We start from the raw sequence: 15,546 nt of genomic DNA, 5'->3' as shown, positions 1-15,546 counted from the left end.
TAACGAAGGGACTGTTGTCGCGGAGAGAGATCAAAGGCCCAGCGCGAGCTCTCATGAAATCGTCTGCCTTCGGATCACGTGACCTCGTACGGGTAAAGTTCATATCGCGGTTTTTATTTTGAAGATTTTTGTATAGTCGGCGATGATGTGAGGCAGTCCTTCGGGTATATGAGACAATTAACTTATAGCGGTTACGTATAAGTACAGTTTGTTGTATCAATTTGGACGCTAGGTGAGAATTTGATATGTTTGTTCATGGAGGAATTCAAAATGCCTCTTGTTGTAAAGGAAAGATCGTTGTTGTTTTTAGCTATGATCTGATAGGAAAGTACATGTATTTCTATTAGTCGAATTTTTGGTACTTTTGTAGTATACCCCCCCACCCTGTATGGGCGGCCAAAAGGGCAAAAATTCATGTCGTCGATTCAGTTATGTTTCGTCGATTCACTGCCTTCCCATCGATTCAGTTTCAAGTTTAAACGATCCTGGCATAAATTCAACATCTACTTTCGTCAATTCAATTGTCAAACATTTCTCATCTATGGTGTATTAAAACCAATGCTGTCACTATTTTCGTCGATCGTGTAACTAATCTCGTCGATCGTCAAATTGTTTTCGTCGATCGTGTAACTATTCTCGTCGATCGTCTAATCTCGTCGATCGTGTAACTATTCTCATCGATCGTCTCATCGATCGATCGCCAGAGGGCGCTGCGGTAGCAACACGTGCTTCTGTCTGTCAATCACGCGGTAATTTTTAACTCGGCCAGCCATGGGCAGAGTTAAGCACAACTAGAAAATAATGTCCCTACAACCGAATGTCTTTTAATTATTAACAACTAAAATTGAAATTGTTGAGAAAATGTTCTTATTTCACAAGCAATCATTTTGTTGTCTGCCATTTTGATAGTCATGTGATAGGCCAATGTGCTACCGCAGCGCCCTCTGGCGATCGATCGATGAGACGATCGACGAGAATAGACGATCGATGAGAATAGTTACACGATCGACGAGATTAGACGATCGATGAGAATAGTTACACGATCGACGAGATTAGTTGGACGATCGACGAGATTAGACGATCGACGAGAATAGTTACACGATCGACGAAAATAGTGACGGCATTGGTTTTAATACACCGTAGATGAGAAATGTTTGACAGTTGAATTGACGAAAGTAGATGTTGAATTTATGACAGGATCGTTTAAACTTGAAACTGAATCGATGGGAAGGCAGTGAATCGACGAAACATAACTGAATCGACGACAGGATTTTTTGCCCTTTTGGCCGCCCATAACCCTGTAACTTCCTGAAACTTTCATTTTTCAAACATTTTTTTACATTGTCTTTTTCACCTATGTCAAAGCTGTTGAAATAAAATGTTTTTGTAATTACCTGTGGTCTTTTTATTAGTTTTAATCACGTTTAATCCACCCCATTGAAATACAATGTGAAAATTTACAATGTACCCGCAGTCAATAACTTGCCGCGTTTTAGTTGGCTAACTCTACCTTATTTTATGTAAACATAGGATTGATATGTATTGTATACTTGGACTTCCTCTGTGAAATTATTATGAGCTACTTGTTCACATAAAATTGCCTTAGAGTTAGCCAATAAAAACGCGGCAAGTTACTGACTGCGGGTGAAAATTGAAGTTCTAACATTGTATTTCAATGGGCTGGCTTAAACGTGATTAAAACCAATAAAAAGTCCGCAGGTAATTACAAAAGCATTTTATTTCAACAGCATTGACATAGATGAACAAGTAAATGTAAAAAACTGTTTGAAAAGTGAAAGTTACAGAAAGTTACAGGGTGGGGGGGTATACTACAAAAGTACCGAATTTTTCCCTTTACGTAAGAAAGTAGCCTGAGATGCAAACCCTCTGCAACGGCTTGGTGACATTTCTTTTAAGCTGGTATTTTTACCTTTTAAATAAAGATGACATCAACACTCCTCTCTCTCTCTCTCTCTCTCTCTCTCTCTCTCTGTCTCTCTCTCTCTCTCTCTGTATATATTTGCTAAAGTTTTCTTGATTTTGGGAATGATATTTAATATTTTTTTTACTCTCAATATCGCTCTCACACCTACTAGTACATTTGTGGCCCACAAAAACCTTTGACCTTTTAATATCCTTTTATCAAAGGTGACATCAACACTGCTGTAAACTGTGTACATGTACAGTATATGTTCATGTTACCAGCTAAGGTCTGCTGGAATTTGGGGATGCTAATTAATATATTTTTTTATTCTTGTTGCAATATGGCATCACACATACAGGTATATTTGTGACCCACAAAAACATACCCTTGTGCCTTTTAATATCCTTTTATCAAAGTTGACATCAACATAGCTGTGAACTGTGCGTATATGTTCATGTTACTGGCTAGGTTCTGCTCCACTTTGAGAATGAAATTAAATTTATTTTTATGTACAGACACAGATGTGTCTGTACATATAGCCATCATCTGCGTCTGTCGTCGCCGTCATTGCCGTCATCGCCGTCGCCGTCGCCGTGCACTTTTACCGATAACACGATAAGTGGAAAACCATTTTACCTTTTGACTTGAAACTTACAGAACTGATGAATATTCATAATACGCAGGTCAAGTTCGAAAATCAGCATGATCGGTCACTTTTAGGGAATTTATGCTGTTTTTTCACTTTTTTCAGCATATATGCAGCACCAATAACATGATAAGTGGAAAACCATTTTACCTTTTGACTTGAAACTTACAGAACTGATGAATATTCATAATACGCAGGTCAAGTTCGAAAATCAGCATGATCGGGTCACTTTTAGGGAATTTATGCTGTTTTTTCACTTTTTTCAGCATATATGCAGCACCGATAACACGATAAGTGGAAAACTATTTTACCTTTTGACTTGAAACTTACAGAACTGATGAATATTCATAATACGCAGGTCAAGTTCGAAAATCAGCATGATCGGGTCACTTTTAGGGAATTTATGCTGTTTTTTCACTATTTTCAGCATATATGCAGCACCGATAACACGATAAGTGGAAAACCATTTTACCTTTTGACTTGAAACTTATAGAACTGATGAATATTCATAATACGCAGGTCAAGTTCGAAAATCAGCATGATCGGGTCACTTTTAGGGAATTTATGCTGTTTCATTTTTTTCAGCATAAATGCAACACCGATAACACGATAAGTGAAAAACCGTTTTACCTTTTGGCTTGAAACTTACAGAACTGATGAATATTCTGAATACGCAGGTCAAGTTCAAAAATCAGCATGATTGGGCCATGTTTGTGGAAGTTATGCTATTTTTTCATTTTTTTCAGAATAAATGCAACACCGATAACACGATAAGTGAAAAATCATTTTACTTTTTGGCTTATAAGTTACTGAAATGATGAATATTCATAATACGCAGGTCAAGTTCGAAAATCAGTCTGATCGGGCCATTTTTATGGAAGTTATGCTGTTTTTTCACTATTTCAGCATATGTGCAACACCGATAACACATTTCAAGGAAAATCAATTGGCCAATTGTCTTGAAATTCACAGGGGTGATCATATTTACTAAAATACAGATGAGGTTCGAAAATAAGCTTGATCGGTTCAGTTTTGGTGAAATTGTGCCTTTTTTTGTATATAAGTCCTTTTTCCTCGGATTTAATTCTTAGGCATGTTAACAATCTCATTTGTGAACTAATTAGTAATGTAAAGGTGTTCTTTTGACATTTTCTGCATCTTAACAATATTGTTAGTTGATTATATAAAAATGATGGTAAACCTTTTATTGTGCATTTTGTAATAAAGTGTCAAAAATGGAAATAAACATATCTTTACAGTTTGTCAGATTCAATCATTCACCATGTTCAGAATCTCAGAATGGAACAAATTGGACATGTAAAGTTGTTCTATTGATATTTTTCCTATGTCAACAACTTTCTTAGTTGATCATTAAAAACGCCAGTAAATTGATTATTTTGATATATGTAAAAAAAGTGTTGAAAGTGGAAAGAAATTCATTTCAGTACAGTTATCTCTTGTGTACATTTTGGCATTTTGAAGCTGTGACTCTGAACTTCCATGGCCCTGAAGACCTTTCTATATCAAATTTTCTGAATATCCATGATACTTTTATTTTATTATTAAAAATTGATGGTCATTATGCTGTTAAGCATTATGTAATATTGCATCAAAATTGAAGACGACCCCATTTTAGACAATGCCTCCATAGTGACCATTAAAGCAAAACCAAGTCACTTACTCTTCTCAAACTTACAGAAATGTAGCATAGCACTAAATTATAGCTTCAGTTGGAAAACCTGTTATATCGGTTAACTTTCTTGGAAATTATATAGTTTTTTGTTACAATTAAAATTTTCACATATGGACATTTTCAAGGTGTGACTTAGTCTTTGAACTTCCATTGGCTTGAATACCATTGCTAGTCACATCTTTTGAATAGCTATGATACATTTTCTTTATTATTAAAAATTGATGGCCATTGTGCTGTTAAGCATTATGTTAAATTGCATAAAAGATGAAAAAAAACCTTTTTTGGACATCGCTGCTGGGATGACCATTAAGGAAAAACCATTTTACTTATGATATTCTAACTTACTGAAAAGTTTCATAGGAATGAAGTGTAGCTTGTGTTGGAAATCAGTGTGATTGTTTTCTGTTTTGGAAGCAATGCAGCTCTGTGGAGTGCTATATGGGGCTACTGTTTATGGATGGTGGTAATTGTCCCTTGGGATAATCACTAGCTAAATTCAGAGCTATAAAATTACTTGCCTAATTGATTTTCAAGTGCCCATTAAATAAGATTACATAAAACACGTTGAGATTTCCCATTCAAGTCCTATAGGTTAAGCTCTCTTAACTGTGTCACATAATTAGGAATTGGTGATAATTATGCAGGTAAATGTTGTTTAATATTGCAAATAAGTTAACAAAAGAAAAAAAATTTGTGCAATGCCAACATTAATGCTAAAGATGAATAACAGTGCCTTATTATCCTCAAACACATTGGGATTATTCATATCATGTTAATACAGCAAGATTTAAAGTTTGAATAGCAGCTTTATTGGAATATATATATATTTTTTTTGTGTTTTCTTTTTAATTTTTTTCTAAACACTGGCATTTTCAACTCCCATCCACCTGAAGCTCTTCAGATTTTCTGTATTTCCACATAAGCAGTTGCATAGGTTTTTATGTCTTTAAACAATATGTAACATTATTTTATGCACTGTCAACATTTTTCAAATATTGGGATTTTCATTATGTGAATTTGAACTCTCATGGTCCAGAAACTATAATCTTATTGCAGGGGTGGATTGAGGCCGTCTTCTGGGTCTTTCAGATGACGGTCAGATTTTAAAGTTTACATTGACTGGTATCAATTTTTTTCTGTTGGAAGACCATCAAAAGTGTAGGATGGATCAACAAATATAGTTTGGAATACTGTCAGAAAATACCTCTGGATCTGCTCCTGTTATTGAGCATGTTACCTGTTGTGCATGATTAAAATTCAGTGTTGATTGACAGTGCTATTATAAGCATTATTTATTATTGCATCAAAATTGACAAAATGACCCATTTTCTATAGGTTAAGCTCTCTTAACTGTGTCACGTAATTAGAAATTGGTGATAATTATGCAGGTAAATGTTGTTTAATATTGCAAATAAGTTTACAAAAGAAAAAAAATTGTGTAATGCCAACATTAATGCTATAGATGAATAACAGTGCCTTCTTATCCTCAAACACGTTGGGGTTATTCATATCATGTTAATACAGCAAGATTAAAAGTTTGAATAGCAGCTTTATTGGAATTTTTTTTTGTGTGTGTTTTCTTTTTAATTTTTTTTTCTAAACACTGGCATTTTCAACTCCCATCCACCTGAAGCTCTTCAGATTTTCTGTATTTCCACATAAGCAGTTGCATAGGTTTTTATGTCTTTAAACATTATGTAATATTATTTTATGCACTGTCAACATTTTTCAAATATTGGGATTTTCATTATGTGAATTCGAACTCTCATAGTCCAGAAACTGTAATCTTATTGCAGGGGTGGATTGAGGCCGTCTTCTGGGTCTTTCAGATGACGGTCAGATTTTTTTCTGTTGGAAGACCATCGAAAGTGGAGGATGGATCAACAAAGATACTTTGGAATACTGTCAGAAAATATATCTTTATCTGCTCCTGTTATTGACCATGTTACCTGTTGTGCATGTTAAAAAATCAGTGTTAACTGACTGTGTTATTATAAGCATAATTTATTATTGCATCAAAATTGACAAAATGACCTATTTTGCATCTTTATTTTCCGTTTTTTGTCTGTACATTTGACAGCTTTGCTGCCTTGTTTTACTTTCAATATCGTTGCAATGTGACATCACACATGCATTAGCCGCTATATTGCTTAAAACCAGTTAAATATATCAGCTCAACATAGATCATTACAATCTTGGACACAATAATAATAATAATAATAATAATAATAATAATGCACACACATACGACTGCACACACATTATATAATTATGTACTTACAATTTTACTTTCATTTCAGAAGAAAGAACTTTAGAGACTTTAATACAATGACATGGCTTAGATACCTATAACTGCAAGAGATATTACTGACTACTTATCTATAGGCATATCATAGCTTTCACAAAGATGGGCATTCAGGGACTGCTGGGGACATGCTTGCATAATGCAGATGCTACATCCGACATATATGATCTGGTGGCAGAAGCAAAGAAGCGTGATGGCATGAAAATCTTGGTTGATTTTTTTGCATTCTGTTTCTCTGTTCTTTCTGAAAAGATAAATGACTTGGTGGATTTTGAATCAAGTGGTCTTGGGATCAACCCTTTTTGGAAAGAATTCTTCGGTGGTGAATATGATCTGGTAGATAATTTGATGAAGCGATTGATTCAGAAGTTTTGGGAGAATAATATTGACTTAGTATTCTTCATTGATGGAGGCAGAGGCTCTGACCTTGATCATTTTCAACAGAAATTTGACACTTGGTGTGAAAGAGACATCAACCGAGCAAAATCTTTTCAAGATGTAGTGGACAGATTTCATGGATATCAATCTAAACATAACCCTGTACATGGGCACTATGTACCTTCACCTGTGCTTCTTAAGCAACAGGTTTTAACTGCACTTCATCATGATCAAGTGGAAGTAATATACTGTAGGGAGAGGCAGATGATGTAATGGCAGAATACATGGTGTCTGATGACAAGGCTTTTGCCATCCTAGGAAATGATTCAGACTTCTGTGTGATGAAAGGTGCTAGATTTATACCCTTTGAGTTATTTGATCTGGATAAAACTTTTCACAGAATATGGAACACAAATATGGCCTTGAAATCTTTGAAAGTTGGGGTCATTACTCCAGCAAAGGTGACTCAGTTTTTGAAGGTATGCAATTGTTTAGTTGATTATTGATAAAGGATTGTTATCACAAAATCTTAAGATGATTTGAGTAAATATTCTATTTGTTCATTCCAACTTTGGTAATAGGATATACATGTATGTAAAGGGAACAACCTTCTGTTGTTCTGTTCAAAAATGCTACTGTCATGTAATGTAGCACAGTTATTAAGTACAAAGAAATTACAGGTGGATATTGTTTTCAGGAGTTCTGTGTGCATGCAGACATACATGTAAAAGACTTGATCAAGCCAATGATCATGTAATGTAGTCTGTTTATATGTATCTTTTAAAGCTTGCATCCCATGCTGAGTTGGTAGATGTGTGTATTCTGAGGGGAAATGACTTCAGCAAACCGTTTGTGGAAACACTTTGTGTTCAACACCGTAGTTTCATCAAAACAGTAGAGATGTTCAAAAGCCTCACAGCTGAGAAGGAAAAGAAACTAGAAAGCATTGACGAAGTGTGGGAATTGATGGTGCCTAATTTTTTTGTTGTATAATAATGGATATGTGCATGTACATTTGTACTAAAAATGTTAAAGATATTAATAGTGTGACTTTGCATGGTGCTTATTCATTACATTTGTAGATTGATGATATGATTTTATCTTATCTATTCTAATAATTACACAAATTTTTATAAAACATTCATTTATTACAGTTATAAGAGGACTGTTTTAAAGTGATACAGTTAATCTTTTATCTTTTTAATCTTTTATTTTCAGTTATATATATAGCATTAGACTAATTTTGAATTTTCTTAATGTTCAAGGCTCAGAATTATGAGAAAGTTGAATAGTACCTCTCTCTGTATGCAGCAGAGATAAATGGCTTCAGAAAATATAAAGTAATGTTCTTTTAAACACTGATTCATTGCATATTCTAGAATTCCAATGACAGATTCAGATCAGCTGTGGAGTACTCTCGACAGTTCTATGGTGTGGCTACAGGAAACGTTGCCAGTAGCACACCTAAGCCAAAACGGTGGATCAAGTCAGAGGCAGACAGAACTCCATCTTGTGTCAGCTTGGAATTGGATGAGTACTTAGAGAAGAGGATAGCTAAAGGTGACCTCCGTGATCGTGTTCTTTCACTGCGTAATGGTATCTACTGGTATAGACTTGTGTTTGAGGAGATGACCATGGGAAAGCCTGGGATTGAGAGATCTGTGGTGTCTCTCAGGAAGGTATTTCAGATTTGTGTTTACGCTGACGTGCAGTTATGATAAATGCTACGTATAATTTGTTTATAATTAAGAATTTTTGATTTTACCACTAAGGCTTCGTTCACATGGAATGTCTATTTTCTAAAAATCTATTTTCTATTCGCGCTATCTTATGATCACGGTCTGTGCCCTGAATATCCCGCCGCGTAATTACTGGCAGCGCGAGCCAGTTACTTATAGTAACTTATAGTAACTGGCTCGCGCTGCCAGTAATTACGCTGCGGGATATTCAGGGCACAGACCGTGATCATAAGACATACCGCGAATAGAAAATAGAATTTAGAAAATAGACATTGCATGTGAATGAAGCCTAAGTTTTCTCTTTATAATTCAGAAGTAGAGTGTAAAAAGAATCCAGTAGTTAAGAATAATTTATCTAATAAAAATGGGTTTTTATCATAAAGGTCTTGTGTGGCATGCTGAGAGTGAAAGAGATTACAGAGTATGGAAGGACTGCAGATGACAACAGATTCAAGTCACTCAAAGTAAGAATAAATGTATACAGACGTATTTCAAGATAAATGGGGGATGTCTGAAGATTGGCGTTTTTATGTTATTTAAACACACACATCACTGGCAGATCAAATTTAAGGTATTTCTTAATGTTTAGATGCACAAGAATAAAATCCTGTGCTGCACTCGCTTGGCAAATATGAAACAGAAGTCGAGATTTGCTTTAAATATCTTCAACTTGAATAAGTTGTGCAGTATACGTAGAGCACAAGGGTTGGGAAATTGCTTGATTTTGCTTGTTTGCTTTCATTATGTTTTTCTTTGTAGGGAGGAGAAGAGATCCTTAATGGTAAACTTCTCAGTGTCTTCTACATTATGTCTTATAATATGTTGTCCTTTTTTTTTCAGGTTATGTGCCCACCACTTCCATATTTGCCTGCTGTGAATGAGGTAGACAGCATTTCAGTAGAGACACGGTACAAACTGTTTGATCGTGTGATGTGTGAGCTGGGAGAGGATTTACAGACCTGTAGCCCTTGTGCACTCACAAGTAAATAATACCTACCACTGTTGTAGTATATAGTGCCATGGCCCTTTTTACAGTGAGCAGTAAACTTCATTGATACATCATAAATGAAATTTATCAAACTCAAGCCAAAAATGCTTCATACTGTTACATTACAGCCAACCTGGACATAAGCCTTCATCAGACTGATGTGAGATGTTGTTATTACTCAATGACGGCTAAGTGGTATAGCAGCCAGGACCCTCTTATAATATATGATTGGCTGTAAGCTGATGGTATGAAGATCTCCGGCTTGTGTTTGATAATTTTCATTTATGATCCAATTACCAAGCTAATGCACATTTTTGCTCATTCATTGATAGAGTCTATACAGGTACACTTTAAGAGACTGTCAACTTTATTTTACATCCTGGGCCCAGTTTTATAAAGAACGTATAGCACTAACCAGTGTTTAACTCTAACCGGTGTATAAATTCTCCTAAACCCTGATAAATGAAATTGTTTTATAAACAGTGTTTAAACAGTCCGTTAGTTAATTCACCTTTAAATAAGTATTTTATCCAGTTAAACACTGGCCAGCTAACTGATTGGCTGTTTGAACACTGTATATGAAAAACAATTTAACCATCTTTTAGTTAATGGGTATTAGGAGAATTTATCCACTGGTTAGGCTTATACACTGGTTAGTGCTAAACGTCCTTTATAAAACTGGGCCCTGGCTGTTACATTTACCGGTATCTATCTAAACCTAAGAGATGATTCCCAGAGACTATCATACTAACTTTTGATCAATCTATCTCCAAGGGGATTCTCACTGAATTGCTATCAACTTAAGCAGCTTAAATGTCTGTCACGCCTACTAAAGCTGTTAGGGGGTAATTAACTACTGGAGGTTGAGCGTGCACAAAAGTTAGTAGTTAGACCAATCCTGTTGGATAAATCTAGATATGGGAACCCAGTCTTAGAGTCCGCTAAATGGAGCTTCCACATACGAACGACAGTGTGGTCAGTGAGGTTAACTACCCTTAGCAAAATGAAAAGTTTGCTGCAATATTGCAGCAATGAGTTTGCAAGAAAAATTTTATTGCTGATACCAATTTGTAGCAATGTTGCAGCAAATTTGTTGCAATTTTGCAGCAGGCCTCATATATTCCTAAAAGTATACATCAAAAAGTGAACTAAAGAAGAACTTGTGAAAAGGAAAAAAAGCCTGTGGTGTAATAATACATTAAGAACCCCTCAGAGTATTACTGGTACAGAATGTATCGCTAATTAAGTGTACTGCTCCATGTATAATGGCCAATGTCACGGGTTGCCAGCATCACAAATTCTAAATATGAAGGATCTCTGATGTGTATCATTTTTTACTCCTGAGTAAAAAGAATACTATTATATGATATTTATTACATACGTGCTTAACAGATAAACATTTCTTGGAAACTTGCACAGCTAGCTGGTCCTTAGTCACTTTACCAATTCCTGTAAAATTTTATCCAGTGTTATTGTTGTTGTTCTTTTTCTTCATGCTGCTATTATTAGTACCACCAGCATGTACTTTTTGCCATGAACCACACTTCACAAATTTGGATTTGACCTTTTCCTTTTCCCCATGATTTTGTTATAAATTGTAATTTTCAACAAAAAATTGGAACTCTTGTTAACTGCATTTGGTAGAGCTTGTCAAGCACAACACTGGAGATGGTGTCCCTTGTTTTTCATACAAATGTGCTTACTCCAGCTGGTGGTACAATACTAGGAGGCGGTATCGCCTCTCTGATTCTCTAATTGATATTACTATTATTAAACTTTGGAAGTTGCACTGCTATATTCCTGGAGATTTGAATGAAAAGAATTATTAATGCTCTAAAACATACGAAACTATATCCTAGTTATGCCCAACCCCACAATGTATCCTCCTCTGTAGCTGATCATGAGTGCCTGTTTAAGGGGCAGCTAGGTGCATCACTAGAAGGTTTAACTGTATGATAGAGTTGATTTTTTGTCCAAAAAAGGAATGAAACAAAAATTGATTAGGTTCAGGTACTTGTAACTTTCACTGAAGTTTGATGTATTTTATGTGTATTAATAATGTGTATTAATTTCATATACATAGTTGAAAATGAAATACTTCGTAAGTTGTACATTTTAATATCTCTCAAAACACACATTTATCAATTAATGTATGTAGTTTTGCCTGTCACATTAATCTGGAATCACTATGTTAACTAAATTCTGACAATGTGTATGAACATAGTGTGTGGCTATATAATTATTAATTTAAAAGTCTTCTCTAAGGTGTAATTTTTTTAACCCTCTTGTAATTTTAGGAGGCCCAAGCTTCTTTGATTCAATGGCCACCAAAGATGCCTTTTCTGCATATGCCTTGAACCATCTTCTGTGTCTGAACCAAAAGTACAAATTCAATATTACACCAACTGAGTTTCTGATTCTGGCAGCCATGACTTTCAGTGGGGGAACAAAACCAACTTGTGCCCCTGAAAAGAAGTTCAAATACAAACAAGTGAACCCTGTCCTGAGGAGTCTTATTATAGGCGGATCATGGTTTCAGGTACATGTATATGTACTGTATAGTAAGATAATTATGTATATTACATGTGTGTTGCATTGTTGATAGGGTTTGGAATGTTTGTCAGTTGTACTCTTTGGGGAAAGGTTTGAGTTAAAAAAAGGTTAAACTATACAAATATATGCTTTCATTGATAATATTACAATTGTTTTCAAAAATAATTTATATATTCTATCAGGGTTATTGCTTATTTCTGAGTCTTTGACCATTAAATGGAGTTATAAACACAATTAACAAAACCTGTTGTGTAGGTAAAAATAGAGAAAGTCATTCGTGGTACTTGGGTTTTACTTCATATACCAGTTTTAACATGTATCTGCATTTTGTCATTCTTATTATTTTTAATTATTATACAGAAAGTGGTAGACTGGACCCATTTCCTTGCCCAGTTCCTGCAAATCAGTGAAGAGTTCCCAGAACCCAAGGATATATACATTGGACGCTACTTTATACTTTATTACCATTGGATCATTGAAGGTACTCTAAAAGAAAATTTCGAGACCCATCGTACTAACTTTGGATCGAACTAACTCCAAGGGGATTCTCGCTTAATTGCAATTAACTTTGGCTGCTTAGATGTCTGTCATGCCTGCTGAGGCTGATAGGGGATAATTAACTATTGTTTAGCAGTTTTAGTGGGCGTCCCAGATGTCTAAGCCATTTAGCAAGGGACCCCGTGGAGATTGACCAATTCTATTAGATCGATCTAGGGATGGGAACCCAGTTTAAGACGTCATATTGCACTATTTTCTGCTGAAATCTAAAAGAGAGTTACCTTGTGAAAATGACTAATATGCAATAAACTACTCTCTGGCTACTAATAGTCTTTTACAAAACTATTGTTTTGGGCTCTGTAGGAATTGGTCAAGAAGAATGCATTTCACGTCAGACATACCTTTGTATTTGTAAGCAGGGGGCAATTTCACATCTAGGTGTTGAATAGCACACTTTCCTATCTACGTTATGTGATGCAAGTGAAGTATGGCCTCAGACCTACTCCATATGATATGTCCAGCTGAGTGGTAATGCCCTAAAACATACAGAACTATATCCTAGCTATGCCCAACCTCACAATTTATCCTCCTCTGTAGCTGATCATGAGTGCCTGTTTAAGGGGCAGCTAGGGGTGGGTAGTTACATGACTAGACAGGGGCCTTTAATTTTGTAGTCTATTCTAGAGATCCATCTGATATCAGAGGGTAAGAATAAAGCAAGTTTGGTATTATTATTATTATTAATTTGGTGACAAATGAGTAATTTGTTGGCGATTCCATGAATGATATTATTATCTAAGTAATTTTCTTATTTACATGTACATGTGTTCAAGGATACTAAATAATGCTCACAAGATATTCAAATTTTTTTATAATTATTTTTGATAATGCTGCAGTATTTATTTCCAGTTTTTGCTGGAACTCCCTGCATTAACTGAATATACCCCGTATGAAATTTCATCTGTGGAAAATATACAAGGAATGAATTAAAATATGATTAAAACCTTGATGAAAGTACAAGGTCCAGTTACTGAACAACAACATTGAAGTTTGTTTATTATGTTCAAACAGGGAGAAAAGAAGTAGTGAGCCAAGAAGTTGTGGGGAAACTTTGGAACATTGTCCAAAACAACAGCCTCCTCAGTGCAGGTGTGAAAAGAATCTTTAGGGACTGTCTGAACAAATTCCATTTTGTTGAGGAGGCAGATGGGAATGAAGACTGTAGTATAGATGGAGCTGAGGAAGAGGAAGCTTTACTTGCAGATGATATAGGAGAATTTGATGAAGACCCTCAAGATATATTACATCCTGACTCCGAAGGTGCTTTTCAATGTTGTTCTAGTTTTGCTGTATCTTTGTTGCTTATACCGTCATGTGTCCTGAACTGGTCTGCAAATATCCTGGCTATGTTACGTAAACTGAAATATTTTTCTTTTGCACAACATCACAATTCTTCTTGAAAGAGCCTTTCAGAATATATACTATGACAAGTGGTTTCAGTTTTATGATTATGTTCCAAAGGAAACCCACACAGCAGTTAAGTTTAAATGTAACACAAATTAGACAAGTTCAGGACACATGACCATACATAGCTGAAAAATAAGCAGTCCCTGCAGAGTTAGATTGATATACTTAGAATGATGTTTGCAATGGGAATGAGCCCTTAGACTTACGAACAAATTGACTTCATAAGTAATTTGTTCACTATGGGGGATTTAGTTTAGATCTCAAATATGTCTTTTCCATTGTAGGCTAAGATCTAGCTTAATTATAGTAAATCCTGCAATTAAACAGCATCTCGAGAAACACATTGCTCACTTGATCCAACATTTTTGTCATTGCTAGAAATGTAAGAATTTTATTACATTTGCCAGAAGGAAAGCATTTTATCTGTAGACAGTTTTGGTCAAAATAGTTGAAATGGATGCTCAGGTTTCTCATTACTAGTGTCTTTGTTTTCACTGAAGAAAATACATTTTCCAGGTATTGAGGAACTGCCCATATTGAAGTACAGAGACATAGTGATTGAGCATATTGCCACTCATCGTGTCACTTGTATAGAAGGGGAGACAGGGTCTGGGAAGTCCACTCAAGTGCCACAGTTTATACTGGATGACTACCGGACAAGGTAATTAAGGAGAGGATTACCAAAGGGAAAAGTTACACAATGCATGTTAAACCTTTATGTAGTGCTTTTTGAAATGTGAAGTAATTCTATATTTTGATTCACTTGTACTTTGTGTTTGTTTACATTATTATTATTATTATTATATTTGTCTAGGTTGTTTGCCAGATATATTTTCAGATGTGACAGGAGTGATTGGAATTGTCAGTGAATTGTCTATTTGTTAGAAACAGGCTGGCTTAGAGTAGTCTGTATTGATTATCATGAACACAAGGCAAATGATGTTGTGGTTTTTATTGATAAATAAAAATAATCTTTATTTATTACAGAGGAGTGGGCAGAAAGCCCAGTATTATTGTCACTCAGCCAAGACGTATGGCTGCCAAAACCTTGGCAGAGAGGGTGGCGAGAGAGAGGCACAGCACATTGGGGACAGAAGTAGGTTACAAGATAGGCCAAGACTACCAGGCCAGCAATAGCACCAGCATACTCTTTGTGACAACAGGGTTTATCATCAGGGTATGAAGAATTATATCTGAAAAAGAGAGCAGATTTATTTTACATCATACTTTTAAGTAATTCAACCTTTAAATTTTAAAATTTGTATATTGTTTTAATTTGTGGAAATGAATGAACAAATGAATGAGTAAATAGATAAATAGATGTCGGATGGATGACAAATGTGACTTTTTTAGAA

The 15,546-nt window shown here is 35.3% G+C and overlaps 1 protein-coding gene across 3 annotated transcripts in view; it reads left to right on the top strand.

Moving 5' to 3' along the window:
- The window catches only part of LOC112041869 (uncharacterized), a 69,228-nt gene that overhangs the window by 24,558 nt on the left and 29,124 nt on the right, over positions 1-15,546 (top strand). For 2 of the 3 annotated variants that reach the window (XM_087009211.1, XM_087009209.1), the window contains exons 1-11: positions 71-232; positions 6,564-7,425; positions 7,733-7,915; positions 8,326-8,625; positions 9,069-9,149; positions 9,526-9,667; positions 11,971-12,212; positions 12,587-12,707; positions 13,796-14,044; positions 14,708-14,852; positions 15,179-15,368. In XM_087009211.1, coding sequence (XP_086865337.1) covers positions 7,219-7,425; positions 7,733-7,915; positions 8,326-8,625; positions 9,069-9,149; positions 9,526-9,667; positions 11,971-12,212; positions 12,587-12,707; positions 13,796-14,044; positions 14,708-14,852; positions 15,179-15,368 — 1,860 coding nt within the window. In that variant the 5' untranslated portion in view covers positions 71-232; positions 6,564-7,218. Of the gene's footprint in view, positions 1-70; positions 233-6,563; positions 7,426-7,732; positions 7,916-8,325; positions 8,626-9,068; positions 9,150-9,525; positions 9,668-11,970; positions 12,213-12,586; positions 12,708-13,795; positions 14,045-14,707; positions 14,853-15,178; positions 15,369-15,546 lie in introns of those variants that run through there. The other variant, XM_087009210.1, reaches the window with a different exon arrangement.

This window comes from Lingula anatina, chromosome 3 (assembly GCF_051362555.1).
Source record: "Lingula anatina isolate TDL-2025a chromosome 3, LinAna3.0, whole genome shotgun sequence".
Taxonomy (NCBI): Eukaryota; Metazoa; Brachiopoda; class Lingulata; order Lingulida; family Lingulidae; genus Lingula; species Lingula anatina.
This window is presented reverse-complemented; position numbering and strand designations above follow the sequence as displayed.